Source organism: Cryptomeria japonica, chromosome 9, assembly GCF_030272615.1.
Source record: "Cryptomeria japonica chromosome 9, Sugi_1.0, whole genome shotgun sequence".
Taxonomy (NCBI): Eukaryota; Viridiplantae; Streptophyta; class Pinopsida; order Cupressales; family Cupressaceae; genus Cryptomeria; species Cryptomeria japonica.
In genome coordinates, this window is record NC_081413.1 from 606998053 (window position 1) to 607013873 (window position 15821).

The 15821-nt window shown below is 34.2% G+C and overlaps 1 protein-coding gene across 8 annotated transcripts in view; it reads right to left on the reverse strand.

Annotated features, from left to right (window-relative positions):
• The window catches only part of LOC131040287 (uncharacterized), a 118919-nt gene that overhangs the window by 24754 nt on the left and 78344 nt on the right, over window positions 1–15821 (reverse strand). For 5 of the 8 annotated variants that reach the window (XM_057973599.2, XM_057973279.2, XM_057973334.2 and 2 more), the window contains 8 exons: window positions 11122–11190; window positions 10837–10950; window positions 10511–10587; window positions 9840–10073; window positions 7316–7431; window positions 7122–7216; window positions 179–280; window positions 16–67 (listed from right to left, as the gene is read on the reverse strand). In XM_057973599.2, the coding sequence (XP_057829582.1) occupies window positions 16–67; window positions 179–280; window positions 7122–7216; window positions 7316–7431; window positions 9840–10073; window positions 10511–10587; window positions 10837–10950; window positions 11122–11190 (859 nt within the window). The remainder of the gene's footprint in view (window positions 1–15; window positions 68–178; window positions 281–7121; window positions 7217–7315; window positions 7432–9839; window positions 10074–10510; window positions 10588–10836; window positions 10951–11121; window positions 11191–15821) is intronic. The other 3 variants (XM_057973544.2, XM_057973413.2, XM_057973479.2) reach the window with 3 other exon arrangements.

The window sequence follows — 15821 nt, forward strand, 5'->3', positions numbered from 1 at the left end:
AGCATATTTTTGAACCTGAAGAAAATTTTCCCTGGCTCAGAGACTTGATTAGGTTAACAATTTGTTCCTGAAAGCAAAAGGGGCAATACGATACTATGTAAGTAACACACAAGCTGCTTAAACACTACAATTATTGAAAACTACAAGGAAACTAATATATCAAAAAAATCAACTTTACCCTTTGTGTATCATTACGTTCTGAAATATTCTGCATAAAGGGAAGGATCGTAGCCATTGCTACAGTAGATTTAGAATTTGTTGAGGAAGGCACCACTGTTGGCTGAGCCATGTATAAAGTTTATAAGAACCCAAAATTCAAGGTGCAATGCATTAACAAATAAGCAATAAGGTAAAGTCAATGCAGAAATGAATTTAAAAAATATTCTGAACAAAATATTTCAGTTACACAACTTTAGTTTTAAACTGCAATAAGCGCATTGTGACACTTTTTATAAAATGAACAGTATCCATTGGGGACAATGGGTGGGAAAATATATCATATACTTGCATTTTATCAAATATAATTGTCATAAATAATATTTTAGATAAAAACAATTAGTCAACCCATAAAAGAAAAAGATAAAAGTGAAGCAACTAAGATCATTAAAATCCACATTTGTTTTTTATATTTGGAATTACCAATTTGTTAGCATAATAGTACTTGTAGTTAAAGGCCCTTGCCAAAAGTTACAAAGGAGTTGTCATTTTATTCCACCTCTTCATGATTATCTCATATATTTTCTTGTAAGAAAATTTGGAGAGATCTTGTTGTTAGTTATGATTTCTCTTTCTCCACCATTGTGTCTATAGAATCATAGATGTCACCTGATATTGGTTTATCTATGTCACAACAATGAATGAAAACATATATCAATTCAATGCAAGAGAGGAAGTAGTCTACTTGAGACCACCAATCACCATCAAGAATGATTGTCCTGATATTATTTGATCTTTATTTGGGATTGCCTCCAAACTATCCAAATATCACTAATCACCATGTTTTTTAAGGATTGTTTCACATCCACAAGCCTTTTAAGAACAATTTTGTGTCTAGAAAAATAAGCCTCAACCACCTTCAATTAAAAAACAAAAGTTTTAAGAGAATAATAAATAGTAAGTATATTTAAAAAAAATCTTTTATGACATTTTGTAAAAAAGATATATTTCAAAATACAAAATATACTTCAGAATTTTAAAAAGATACCTTCAACAGCTCCAAATAAACATTTAAATTTTTTTTGGCTTCTATATAAAATCTTTTGTATCCATTGGCTTTTGCCAAAAGTTCAAAAAATGAAATACACAAGAGCCCACTAAATGTTGGAAAATCATGTCTCCGTGACCAACCCTGCTGCTCTACATATCTCTGCATTATCTATGATCACCTAAACAATATTTTCCATTCCACTAACTCAATTAGAATTTTGGCAATAAATTGAGTATCTTTTTCATTAACCTTGAAATGTACTTCTTTCAAGGATATTTCTCTTTTTTGATTCATTTCAATTACATTGATCAATCGCCTATTTATAGCATCAGCCCATCCATTGCAAATGATAGAAATCCCTAAGATTTTCCAAGCTTGAATCACCTCCAATTGTCTATCAATAATATCTCTTTCTTTAGCCAAAAGGGTTCTATGAACCTTCTTATAGCCTAAGCTTTTGTATCCTTTTGGTGCCTAATTAATAGATATAATCATCTCTTGCCAATATAGAGAGTGCACCACATTAAATGTGATCTCATTTGCATAAAAGCAGCAGACAAAAATTTGTTCTATATCCTCTCGAGTCAGCAAATTAAATGATTTTTCAAAAGATCCTAAATTGCTCTTATAACTTGTAGATGTCCTTGGGGTTGATTATGCATGTAAAGAAGGTCTATTTAGAGACCACCTCTATTTTGAAGCTTGAACAGGATTGTCAACTTCATCTTGTCATTTTTGACATTTTGCAATGTTTGTAAGTGACAACCCCTTCCCTAGTCACTCATCAACATCCAAACTGAGACATACAACAAACCCTATCCCTATTTTTTGGCAAAGGTGACCACAAACCATAGTATAAGAACCTTTGAACTCCTTTAGGCACTTCTGAGATGTCCTTTTGTAACCTCCATCTTGAATATTGTCAATAATGGTGACATATTTCCATAATAGAGATTTAGGGTCTGGTTTGGTCCACTTGTTATTCCTTTTTTTTTTGACATTAAATGATGATTTTGCCATAATTGATTGTCCTACAATGATTCAAATTTTAATAAGACATAATTAATTATAAATTGATTTAACAATCTAAATTTAGTAATTTAGATTTATTATTGAAATCTCACAAAAAATATAGAAACAAATAACTAAATTGACTTTGACATTTAAATCTAAATTAGAAATTAAAATAAAGAAAAGTAAATGGAAATTAAAATATATTAAAATTTAAATATTAGTAACTTAACAATAAATAATAAACGTAAAAATAAAAAATAAAATTTCGCATATAAATCTAAATGAAAATAAAAATCAAATGAAGTAAATATAAATTAAAAAAATATGAAAATTTAAATATTAGTCATCAAGCAAAAAATTATTATTATTAAAATAAATTAATAATAAACTTAAAAAATAATTAAAATAATAGAAGTCAATAAAGTAGAGGATACCATATCAAAATACAGGTAGAAAAATATTTCAAATATAATTACAACTGTGACTACATATGCTCTGTCATGCCCCCGTTAAAAAAATGTACCAGATCGCAACATTCATAAATCATGATTGCAGCCTTACCGAATAAATCAAATCGCAGCCTTTAAACTATATTCCAGATGGCTGGATTAAAGATAACAGTAGTTAAATAGAAGGTCATTTAATATTAACTTAAAGGAAATGATGATCGTTAAAATACATAAAGAAAACATTTTAAGATAACAATTTCCTAGAATGAAAGATAACTAAATTATAATTAAGGGTCGAGAGTTGTGACTCTTTCAAAAGGGCAGAGATAATGAAGAGGCATGACTTCTCCCTCATATTGGAAGATATAAAAGGGAGAAGAATTCATTTGAAAGAGCATGAGAAATATTTTCATTATCAGCAAGAGATATACACATTAGTAACTCAGCAATCTGAGAATTCCTATTTATTCTGGTGGTATGATTTATATTAAAAGTGAAAATGTATTTCTAATCAGTATTAAGTCTGTAGATACATTTCTAACCAGTATTAAGTCTGCTGATATATTTCTAATCAGTATTAAGTCTGCATATATATTTCTAAATCAGTATTAAATCTGTTATACATTTCTAAAATCTGCATAAGATAGAATGAACAGAATCTGTAGAACTCTGACCAATCAGACAATCTGTTCTTGAGGGGATGATACAGTACATATAAGGACGGCAAGAAGCCAAAAGGTCCATTCTAGGTTAAGCAGGGGTTGATAGATGGATGTGCTTCTGTACCCCGGTACTATAAAGACTTAAGCAGGAGGTAACATAATGGTGGTACTTCCATACCCCTGAACCTGTTGGATAGGCTCAATGGCGCCATGTATGATCTCCCACAGTACTTCACAATAGCAATGGGTTGATTGGATGGAGCTCCAAAGGCATTTATTGAATACCATAAGCATGAAAGTTCTATGTGTTTATTTGTGTTGCTAATCAGGTTGCAGGTTCACGATTAAGGTTCTAATTCAATAATACACATTTCCAAGCATCCTCCAAACCATAATTAGGGCAATTTAGGGCAAATTAGGGCAAATGGGTCACTAAAGTATTGGGTTATGATTAGGAAATTATGAACAAGAGAAAGCGAATATCATGGCAAATGTCCTATTTGGATATTTAAAGACTATGGGACATTATATGTTTATCCTTACCAACTCCAAATTGTCTACAAGTTGTCAGATATGAGTGGTAGAAAGATACATAGGTTCAATAGCTCAGCTAAGAACCAATCCCACAACTAAGCTACGGTACTCTTAGGATGCCCCATACTTGCATTATAAAGGGTGTAATGTGCTCTTTGTAAATTCCATACTTCAAGACAAATTGTTACAAGAATTGCATGAATTACCATCTGTAGGACATTTCAATCTTTTATAGACATAAAAAATTAGCAAAATGAAGCTTCTAAGATGGCATGAAGCATCATATCAAAAAATTTATCAAGTGGGATACCTATCAACACCACAAAGGAGAAACCATCAAGGCTTGAGGCACTCTATAGTTGTTACCAATTCCAACTATAGTATGGATGATCGTCTCTTTGGATTTTATTGATGGGTTGCCTAAGTCAAGCAACAAATCAGTTTTTTTGTAGTTGTTGATCATCTCTCTAAGTATGCCCATTTCTATTCATTGGCCCATCCTTATAAAGCCTTTATCATTGCACAAGTCTTCCTTGACCCAATCTTCCACCTGTATGGAATACCCATTTCCACTATCTGTGACCACAATCCCAACCTTCATTAGTAGCTTTTGATAGGAAAAATTGAAGCTAAAAGAAATGCAATTGAAAATGAGCTTGACATATCACCTGCAAATTGATGGTCAAACATTTTTGTGTATTTATGTTGCTTTGTTTGGAGCAATAGACTTGTTGGGTTAAGTGGCATCTTACCATTCTTCATCCAAGATGACATCATATTAGGTTGTTTATGGCCAACTACCAACATCTCTCTAATCTTACCTTCATTGCAATTCCAAGGTAATTCAACTCTTAGCCATTGAGAAAACATACACTTAACTCCCAAGGACAACTTGATTTTGGCCAAGAACCATACGAAACAAGCAGACCAGCATTGTTCAAAGTGCACATTCACTAAAGGGTGCATCCTTGAAGCTCAAAGGCAGTAAAAAATTAGCACCGAAAGTCCATGGACCTTGTCAAGTGCAAAGTCAATTATAAATTGGAACTACCTCCTTCCAAGATAAATTTTGTTTTCCATGCATCCTATTTGAATGTCCTTGGACAATGTGCTCATGTTAAGTTGGCACTTCCCGACTTGGACAATAAAGGTTCCATCATCATCAAACTTGTGGCTTTTTGGACAAACATTGACACCAACTCCATACCACACCATCATTATATGTTGCCTTGCAACCAGAAGACGCAACTTGTGAGCCTCTCCACTAGCTTCAACAACAATTTCTGTACCTCAAGCTTTGAGGACAATGCTTTCCAAAGGGCAAGGGCATGTTAGGACCCTTACATCCTAACCTTATAATATTATTTTATGAACATTGCTATTATTCTTCTTACCATATATACCCCCTATTCCCTTCCTTAGTCCTATTCTTCCATTTATCCCATTATCACTTTATGATGTAATACTTCTCCCTCCCTTATATAATAAATGGGCCTACTTAGAATAGGGAATGTTCGATGTGTTAATCATTCATGTTGGGAGAATCACCCCCTCAAAATGGTTGTCAATAATAAATTAGCAGTTAATTGAGGATTCTAATTGAAGCTCAAAACATGCTCTCTCTCTCTTCCATAAAACTTAATTCAAATGCAATTTATTTGCCAACAAAGAAGCGAAGTAAACTAAAAAGATGTTAGTATTGCTTCACCATTATGATGAAGAAAGTAACTAATTGCCAAGGTAAATATTTAACTTCTGATAAGACTGTCACTAAACAATTAAACTTTCTATCTAGTAGTGTCCATTGACATTACATCAAACAGTCCATTCCTTCAAGAGGTGGCTATTAAAAATGTTCCAACAATGGAGGATTTCACATGGATGATTGAAGCAGAAGACAGAATAAAAAATAACATTAGAGAGGTTTCTCAAAAAGACAACACATGACAGACGCTACTTCAAGGATGGAAATGGTGATTATGATGAATACTTGTCCTACGTATTTTGTTATAAGCTTTCCAAAATGTTTCTTGGTGCTATGCACATTATCCTTGGCTAAATTTGCTTGCCCTATTTAAATCGGTTGAGAACATGAAGTCAAGCTACAATTTTCCAGGTGTTAGTAAATTCCAATGGGACAGGGGCTACCCAGAAATTAACACACCAAATAAAATGATTTCCTTGATTCTGAGTTACAATCTGCTTTCTGTTTCTCAAAACTACTTTCATACAAACTGAAAAACAATGCTTCTGATAAAAAGCTACAAATTCCAAAAAATAACTGACAAATAAACAGTTTAAATACTCCTAACAACGATTTTCCTTCCCATAACAGCAAAATCAATAGGTTATACTTTGGAAAACAATAATGCCAAGCTTCAGTTTAAAGTTTAAACAGCTGAACCAGAGAGCTTTGAGATAAATGCATTCAGATCAATGCAGACAAAATCTGAATTATTATATATATATATTAGCAATAGCCAATGGTCAACAACATAGATTGTGCCTTAACCTTCTGTCGTGGTTTTCCTTGTATCTATCTGGATTCTGAAATGTTATTTAATATAAATAAAGGGTTGGTTTTCAAAATCTCCCAAATATTTCAGCCACATTCTAGTATGTTTTAAAATAATTTATATCTTATTCATAAAATTGCATCAGTTTCAAATTTCAGCTACAGTTTCAGTATCAGCAGATTCCAAAAACGTTTGTCAGCTATTATCTTGAAGCCCCTTTATTTGTTTTCATTGTTCCTTTTTTGGTTGTTTATAAGGGCCCTGGCCACCCAGGGATGGCCAGACACCCCCCCAGTTGCCATCCCCAACCCACCCCAAACTTCTCAAACATTTCTGGTCAGAATAGGAGCTCAAGGATGGCCGCAGGGACATTTCAAGGCATCCCCAGAACATATCTGTGATGGGGACATGTCCCCATGTAATGTAGGTTTTTTACCCTTTTCTGATGATACATATCTCAGCCTTAGATACAGCTAGAAATTTTATTATAGATTGAAGAGCTCTTCTGGCCATATCAGAAACTGACAGTCAAGTCTTTACAGTGTATTTGAGAATACATCTCCAGGTATAGCTGACACCTTGTAAACATCAGATATTGAAAAAAAAAATCATGTTGAAAAAAAAAAGCAATAATCGGTACATTGGAAAAATGAATAATCACAAGAGAAGAATGGAGATTTGATATTGCATCGAAAATCACAGTGGGAGAAAGAAACCATAGGAAAAATCTGATACATACTGGCTCTGGATCTAAATTTTCTGATGTAACTTTGAAACGCCCCTTTTTCTGTACAGCAGGTACAGCTGACATTTCCCCTAAACTGTCTCGGTTTCCTGCACTACAAATATGTCATGACATACTCCTAGGACCTGTGTTAAAAGAAGCATGAAAATTGAAATTAGAGATAAGGAACTGTGTAATACTAGATGCACCTGCTGTATTGGTTCGCCTGTAAATGCAGTCAGAAGAGTGTGTGACATTCACCCTCTGAAAATTTGTTGATCTGCTGGAATTTTGTTCCAACTTGGTCTGATGTTGATCCCTGTTACTGCAAATAACATATTAGACAAAGATGAGCAAAATAAACTGAAGGATCAGAACTATATGCGTCCTACATGTCAATAACATAATGCACTACATTCCAGGCTTTCAAAAAAGAAAGGCTGCAATTCCAGGGTTTAAGACTTTGAATTTACAACTTTTCTCTATTCCATCATCTGAAGCTTAGATTAGTGCAACAGCCTTCAAGATATCTGATGCTTTGGATGGAGGATTCACATATTCCTTAAATTTAGAAGTAATGAGCCAAATACAGGTCACCCTACCATGGGTCATTTTTCCTGCTCTACTGCGTTCTTATGTTCATTTCAAGAATTTTTTAAGCCTAATAAAGATCAACATTCAATAATTTCAGTTATTCAAGATTTTTCCTGACACCAAGTTCAGAAAAAAAAATTCGGTAACTCAGGGTATCCCTGCAACCCAAGCCCAGTGCCCAACTTGCCTTACCTTGGGCTTGCTTACTGCCAAGTTCGGGTTTAGGAAGGGGTGAGCTTAGGGCGAGACTAGACCCTGGGGACGGACCAAGCCGCCTGTAAGCCAGATCCATCAAGTTCAGAAATTTATGTGGTAGATGCAAATTAAGATTTTTTCAGTCTAAGTCACATATATGAAGCGTTTTCTTCTGGAAAAAACTTGGACAGAATTTTGATATTTATAAGATCATTTTGAACATAATGGACATTCTGTTTGGAACAAATTTTGATAGGAAGGAGATTATTTCTGCTATTGCCAGCAATGGTATCAGTTGGTTTTAAAATCCAGTACATTTCCTTGTCAGACTAGCCAAATCTTTGATTGCATTGAACTCTTAAATTCTCTGATGGTTAGAACAGCTGCTAGACCAGCAGAAATTTTATTTGTTTCCTTAGTCAATACTTCTTTCTGATATAATATAAGCTCTTTTGACTAAGAAAAAACCCACTAAAGCCAGGCATCATACGAGTAACTTTACTATGCAAATAGATTTGCAGCAGGACAAAAACAGCTGGCTTCAGCTAACCTTTATTCAAATATTTTCAATGTTGTTATGATTTTGTGTTCACTTAAATTAAACCTTTGAGTCGAAAGCACAAAAATATTTCAAGTTAATTTGGACTTCCAACCTCTTATTTCCAGCTTGAATTAGACTGCACACTTTGAGACTTTGCAGAAAAAAATTATTACTGTCCTCCTGAACATTGCACTTTTTGTCAAAGCATACCCATAATCATGAGCCCTTAATTTATCATCCTTACAGGCATGCAATGCCACCAGTTCTGGGTCCAAAATCTTGATGCTTTCTGTTGGAATAATTAGGCCAATTATCTAATTATTTAATTAACTATGTCCTTTAATTACTTTATTCACTTTTCTGAACTTAGGTGTTTTTTTCCTTTTATTTAATTAGCCTAATAATAGCTTAAGTTGTCTCATTAATTATGATTGTGACACTTGGCATTGAGTAATTTAATCTTGCTTTAGGGTTTGCATCTAGGGTTTTATCATTATGCTTTTATAAGCATTCATTCATTCATTGTAACAAATTATTTTGTGCAATCAATACAGAATTCTCAGCTTGTTATTGAGCATATTATCTTTGCTTGATCTCTTTTATCTGACAAGTATTTTGCTTGCAGATGATTCTTGGCTCCTGTGGTTGTATCATCAACTCCTACACTTTCCATCTCAAGCATGCTGTAAGGATTGATATCAGCTGCAAACGTATCAATATATCCTCTATGTTTGTTTTTGTAACTTATCTGGCTAAGATCGTTCTCTATTTGTATAGTCTGATCTATATCTACACTAAAGTAAGCTTGTAGATACTCCATACACCAAATAATTTTAATAAAGCTTGTCAAAGTATGATCAAAAAAATTGAATGCCATTTCTCTTATCAATAGTAGGTAACTGCTAGTTTTTCCAGTTAATCATTTGCTAACATAAATTTACTTTCGAACCTTCACATCTCTACTGAGCCTCCTTTAAGACATGCCAAAATTGTCTTCTGAACTTGCTTTCATAATAAAATTCCATAACAAAAACATTGCTTTGCCTCCAGCAAAGGTGACTTCATGATTCCTTCTCTAATTTTGTTATTTTTAGTAATAAATCTTGTAGTAAAATTCTTCCTTTTGTCAAATGGTTTGATTATTGATCTTTTGTACTGGCTACTTTAACGTACTTTGTACTCCAGAAAATTACCATGTTCTTGTAGTGCATAAAGTTGTGAACCATATAATTTTTCCATGGTAGCATATCTATATAGATGACTTTGCAACAATACATGAATGAGGCAATCCAAACTACTATTTATTCAAAACTATTCCAATGTTATTATTATATGTTATGTGAAATCGAACTTTGATTCAAAAGCAAAAACTAATTCAATTCAGCATGTGCTGTACTTCCAACCTTTTATCTCCACCTGGAGGAACATTTCCAACATTGGGAATTTGCTCAGAAACATGATGACCATCCTCCAGAATACTATCCTTTTTCTCCAAAGTATCCCCACAATCATGAACCTTTGATCCATCATCCTTCTGCGCCTGCAATACCACCAATTTGTGGTCCTTAAACTTAATATGCTCCATCTCAGGCATGCTGTGAGGATTGATATCGCCCTCAAAAACATCAACATTTTCTCTGTGAAACATCCAAGCAAATTTCACATTTTACAATGTTACTTTTGCAAATTAGCTCTCTCAGATAATTGATTAATTTGCCCACGAGTACTACATAATCCATTTCATCAAAATCCACTGTTCAACTAAAAGTTTGCAGTACACTAAAAAACTACAATGCCATGAAAAATTAAATCAGAAACAGAGAAAAATTAAAAAAATATGTGAAAAATTACACACAGACAAAAAGGCAGACAACACCAAGTGTGGGGAGAATGTTTATGTTTCAAATATATCAATACATAGAATAATAATACCATAGGTAATATCAATTTTGGAAATTCACTTCAAACAAGCAACCCACTCATTATCAGATTTTGCAGTAAATGACTGTGATGATAGAAAAAACAGTGCAAAAAAAGGGAGCTAAGATAATCTGTGTCAACAAAAGAGGCATACTTTAGTCCATTTCGAGACTGGAGTGGCACAGAATCTTCCAAAGAGTGTGACTGAAGATGTATCATATAATCTCCACCCTGCCAACATAGCAATTCATAAGATTCCAACAGAACCAATCCCTCGCTCATATAATATTGACAAAGAAGTTCTGAAACAAACGTGTATTGTGTTTCAAACTACCAAATTGAAGTCAAAAGGATCCAAAAGCATGACACATATTCCCATCCATAAGATAATAGGTGTTAAGAATACAAAAGCTGACAAGCATATCAGTTGGGCCATTTCCTGAACTACTAGATTAGAGATCTTATCAAACATGCACTTACTTGCCCATTATTCTCTGGTCCAACCAATTCAGTTTTTACCATAGACTCTATTTCTTTCATGGGATTTGGATTTTCTATTGCTTTTGTATAATGCAATTCTTCAGCATCTTGTATCTACAAAAGAAAGGGAAAAGATTTGCGTTACTGAAATTCACAATGCAAATAAAGGGAGGTGTTACAAGAAATGCTCTTACTCTTCAATTAATAGTAACCAGAAATGTATGCATAAAGAAAAAGAAATAAATTTAAATATACTAAGGAGAATACAAAGAGAAAATAACCTACTGAAGAAGTCTGAAATTCTAAATCCTCCAAGTTGAAATTCCATGAGCTGACCCCTTTTTTGTATTCACTCTAAAGAAAACAAAATAAGAAGTTAAAAATATCAAAACTTTAAAATCTCTATTTGAAATTAAATATTTTATTTTTTAAATAATGGGAGATCTTAGTGAAGTACTTTGTTGGATTTTTCACTCTGTAAATATTTTTTAACACTCAAGTCATCACTTTGACGACCATTTTCCATTAGTAGCCTTTTCTCTATAACCCCTTAACTCATACACTGGTGAAAATTCAGAAGGTAAGGGGGCCCATAAAGCACACAAGCACCTCTAAGGATTTGTCAATATGGTGAAGGAAAGGCAACTTTAAAAATTTACTGCCTTGGGATTTTCAACTTCAGGCCTCTTTCACAATTTATGAGTTGGTGTTTGACAATATTCAAACAAGTATTAGACATAACATAATCTTATTATAAAACACAACATTTTAGAAAGAAAGAAAGAAATTATTAATGTCCACAAGGGACCAGAGTAGGTCGATGGGACTCATAAGTACATCCAATTATAATAGAAAAGATGTAGGGTAAAAGTGAACCCTAGAAGCTGAAGAGGTGACTAAGAACCAAATAACGAAAACAATGAAAGATCCTAAAGGACATATAATCACAGTGGCTAATGCAACTGCAGTTTTAGATAACCAATATAATAAGAGAACCCTTCAAGCGAAACAAGGAGCAAATGAAAACTAAGGCCAGAAATCAAGGCAGAAATAAGCATTGTCACACATTTACATCACTGTTCACAGCAGAATAAGAACCAACAACAACATCATCACCCACAACCACAACTGGACCAATGAAAGATCTAACAATGTACATACAAGAATGTTCTTGCTTAAGGTGTCGAGGTAGGACATTCCTACAATGAAGTGGGATGCTTCATAAAGAACCTCTTCTAACACATAGGTTGTTGAGTCTTTGAAGGTAGAGAAAACACTGACGATACATTTCTGCCCCCGTAACCTGGGATGTGAGCAAAGAGAATTCAATGACAACCGAGGCAAAAAAAAATATTTGCCCTTGGACTGGCTTAATCCTCAATCCATCCTCAATCCACGTTTCAAATTTCATCGCATTCTAAGTTTGTTTGCTATGTTTTTTCTTCAATTTCAGGCTTTTTCTTCCTGACTACAAGTGGAAAATTTTCCTTTGTTTGCGAGTTTTATTTTTCTCTTGTTTTAGTGTTGTAGGGAAATTTTAAAACAATTACAAGTGCACTTTATTTTAAACTTGTAACTTACTTTTTATTTCCCCCTTTCTTTTTTATGTCTTTTAAGTTGTAGGAACTTTTTGGAAAAATTAAAAGTGAATTTAAAATTATAAGTTTAAAAAGAACTTGTAATTTCTTTCAAAAGTTCCTACTTAAGTGATTTTGAGATGTAGTAGGGATTTCATTTCCCTATTACATGTTTTAAGTTAAGTCATTAAAACTTGTAATTTCTTTCAAAAGTTCCTACTTAAGTGATTTTGAGATGTAGTAGGGATTTCATTTCCCTATTACATGTTTTAATGTTTTTGGTCACTTGTAAAGGGAATTTTATTTCCCTGTGGCAAGTTCTTTTTTTAAGTTAAGTTATTAAAACTTGTAAAGGGGATTTCATTTCCCTATTACAAGTTATTTTGACATGTCTTCTTGATCTTTTCTCTCACAAACCCGATTTTGTCTTATGAGTGGAAAAGTGAAGCAAAATTAAAACTTGTAAAAGGGTTTCTAAAACCCGATTACATGTCTTTTGAAAGCATTTTAAACTTGCTCTTCTTCCCAAGAACCCGACCTGCATTTTTTCCTCGAGGAGTTCGAATTTGAATCCATTTTTCTTGCTTTGAATCCAAATTTGATGGTGCCAAGTGTTGAGGGAAAGAGGTGTGGGAGTTCTTGCTTCTATTTTGGATGGTTTCCTTGCCACGGTTTTGCCCTTTGCTAGGTGTTTTCAACCAGCGAGTCCTGGTTTTTCTTGCCACGTTTTTGGCATCCTTCATGCCGTTTTTTCAGCATCAATGGAGGCGTTTTGGTCTCTCTAACCTAAACGTTTTGCTTCCTTGCTTCAACATGTACCTTTGCTAGGCATTTGGACTCATTCTTCTTCCTCTTTGGATGTTGTTTTTGGTGATTATGGTGAAAATCCAAGTTTGTTAAAACGTGGCTAAGGTTTCAACGTTTTGGTTCTGCCTTCTATTTAAGGAGCTGATTGTTTCTTTCAAAGTTATTCCATCTCTTTGGAGGGCATCTTGATCAAGCAAGGTATGTTTTATTTTCAGTTTTGTCTTTATTTTATTTTTGTTGTTTTGAAATTCCTTGATTGATCATGATAGTTGTTTGTTTTGTTTTTGTTTCTATTCGGGTTTGAGAGAGACCTTCCCATTTCTATCCAAGTCTTGAATGCAATTTGAGAATTGCATTATCTTTCCCTTCACATTTTTCCCTCTTTACTTGCATTCGGGTTTTTAAAATTCGATTGCAAGTAAGATGAAAATGTGAGTTTTTTCCCTTTGGCTGAAAAGACTTCATCATCTTTTGCCAAAAGTTCAAGTTTCAAAGTTGTAAAAAGCTTGTCTTTCCGATTTTGGGTTTTAAAAACCTGATTACAAGTGAAGGTTTTTCCCATTCCCTTGAGGTTAAAATGAAGATGATCATCCAAAATTCTTTCCTTATTCATCCGCATTCATTACCCTTGTTCATACATTCCATTCCCATTATCTTTTCCATGTCAAAATTCCATTTTTCACACATTCTTCCATTTTTCTTATTACAAGTATACTTGCATTCAGGTTTTACAAACCCGATTGCAAATATGTTCTACCCCACTTGCATACTTGTAACACATCTCCCAAGATCCGAAATTGACCAAAAGCTAAGTTTCAAGTGTTCCTATTTATTCACCATTTTCCTCTCAAAAGGGGTAAAGTTTTTTCCATAGATGAAAAACTCGGATTTTGCAATAACTCGGCAAGGCCAAAAAATTTTAAAAACTCGGGACTCGCCAAAACTCGGCAAAAAACTCGGCAAAACTCAGCAACTTTATCGAACATTTGAAAATACATTTTTTTTTTATATATAATTCAAAAACACACATTTACACCAAATTTGTATAACATATATGATTTCCATGATATATAAATCAAATTTTTTTGGTAATACATAGCAACAAATGCAAGTATCATAGCATAAACCAAAAACCAAGTGCAACATATGTATAAGAGTTCAATACATATCAACGTATCATAGTGACAGTCTCATAGAGTTATAGAGTCATAGACCACAAAACAAGAACCTCTGAAATTCTGATTACATATCAAGTTCAAAGTTTGGTATCAATGAAATTATGAAAATAAGAAATCATAAATTGCGTCTACGACTAAAGCTCAAAATAGATTGTGGCCGTTGGGTGGGTGGTGCTGAAGTAGTGGCAACATCCTCAACACTAACAGGTGCCTCTTCTGCATGATCAACCTCCTGCTCCTCCTCACGTGCTGCCACTTCCGCATCCCATTCCTCTCCTGCCCTCTCCAACTCACTCAGCTGCTCATTAGTAAGGAATGGATCCAAATCATTATCAACATCATCAGGAGAAGCAACCCATTCTGCTGCATATGGATCAATGTCATCCAAGTCAAGTGCTTCATGTGAATCTTGCCCTAGCACCTTCTTCTCATGTAATCGAATGTTGTACCGCACATAGACAAGATCATTCAAGCGTTGTTGAGTCAACCTATTGCGCTTTTTTGTGTGGATGTTCTCAAAAACACTCCAGTTGCGCTCACAACCAGAAGCACTACAAGGCTGTGATAATATGCGGATGGCAAGCTTTTGAAGATTAGGTGTTGTGGCACCATAATCTTCCCACCACAAATCTGCAAGGATACAAAATGTGATTTATAACTTGTAAAGATTTCAATAATCTTAAAGAGAGAAATAAATGGTAAAAATTAAACATATGTTTTTTTTTACTTGGTCGTAAGGTGGCTCTCCTACGTTTGCAATCAGGTGAAGAAAACAATTCCCCTAAGGCCTTCTTATAACTCTGCAACTCATCAAGTATCAGGTCTCGAAGGATCTCATCATCAACTAATCTTCGAATGCATGTGTCAAGGCCAATTCTAACCTCTGCATCTGCTTTGAAACTCGGAGAGTAAAAAAACTTGGGATTCAAGAAGTAGGCAGCAGCATGAATATGTTGGTGGAGTTGATGGTTCCACCTCCGATCAATTATGCGCCATATGGGTTCATACTTGGTCTTGTTTGACCCATACAAGTGTTGAATCGCCTCTTTGGCCTTATCCATGGCCTCATATAGATACCCCATGGAGTTATGATCCCCATCCACCATTCGTAGCACCCTCACCAACGGTTCCGACACCTAGATATAAAAAATCTAACAAAATCAGCAGATTGAAATATTAGAAAATTAAATAATAAATCATCAATTAAAGTTTCAAAACTTACATTGATGATCTCCTCCACCATCTTGGCAAAATTAGTATCAAAAATGGCAATCACAACCTTCTCTGCTTCAGGCTTTGTAGCATAAGGACTCCCCAACCATCTTTCACTCACGAACATCCGCTTCAGGTTGGGCAATGTAGCAAGTATGCTCTGCAAGGTGAGGAAATTGGTAGCAAAGCGTGTGACCCCCGACCGCACAAG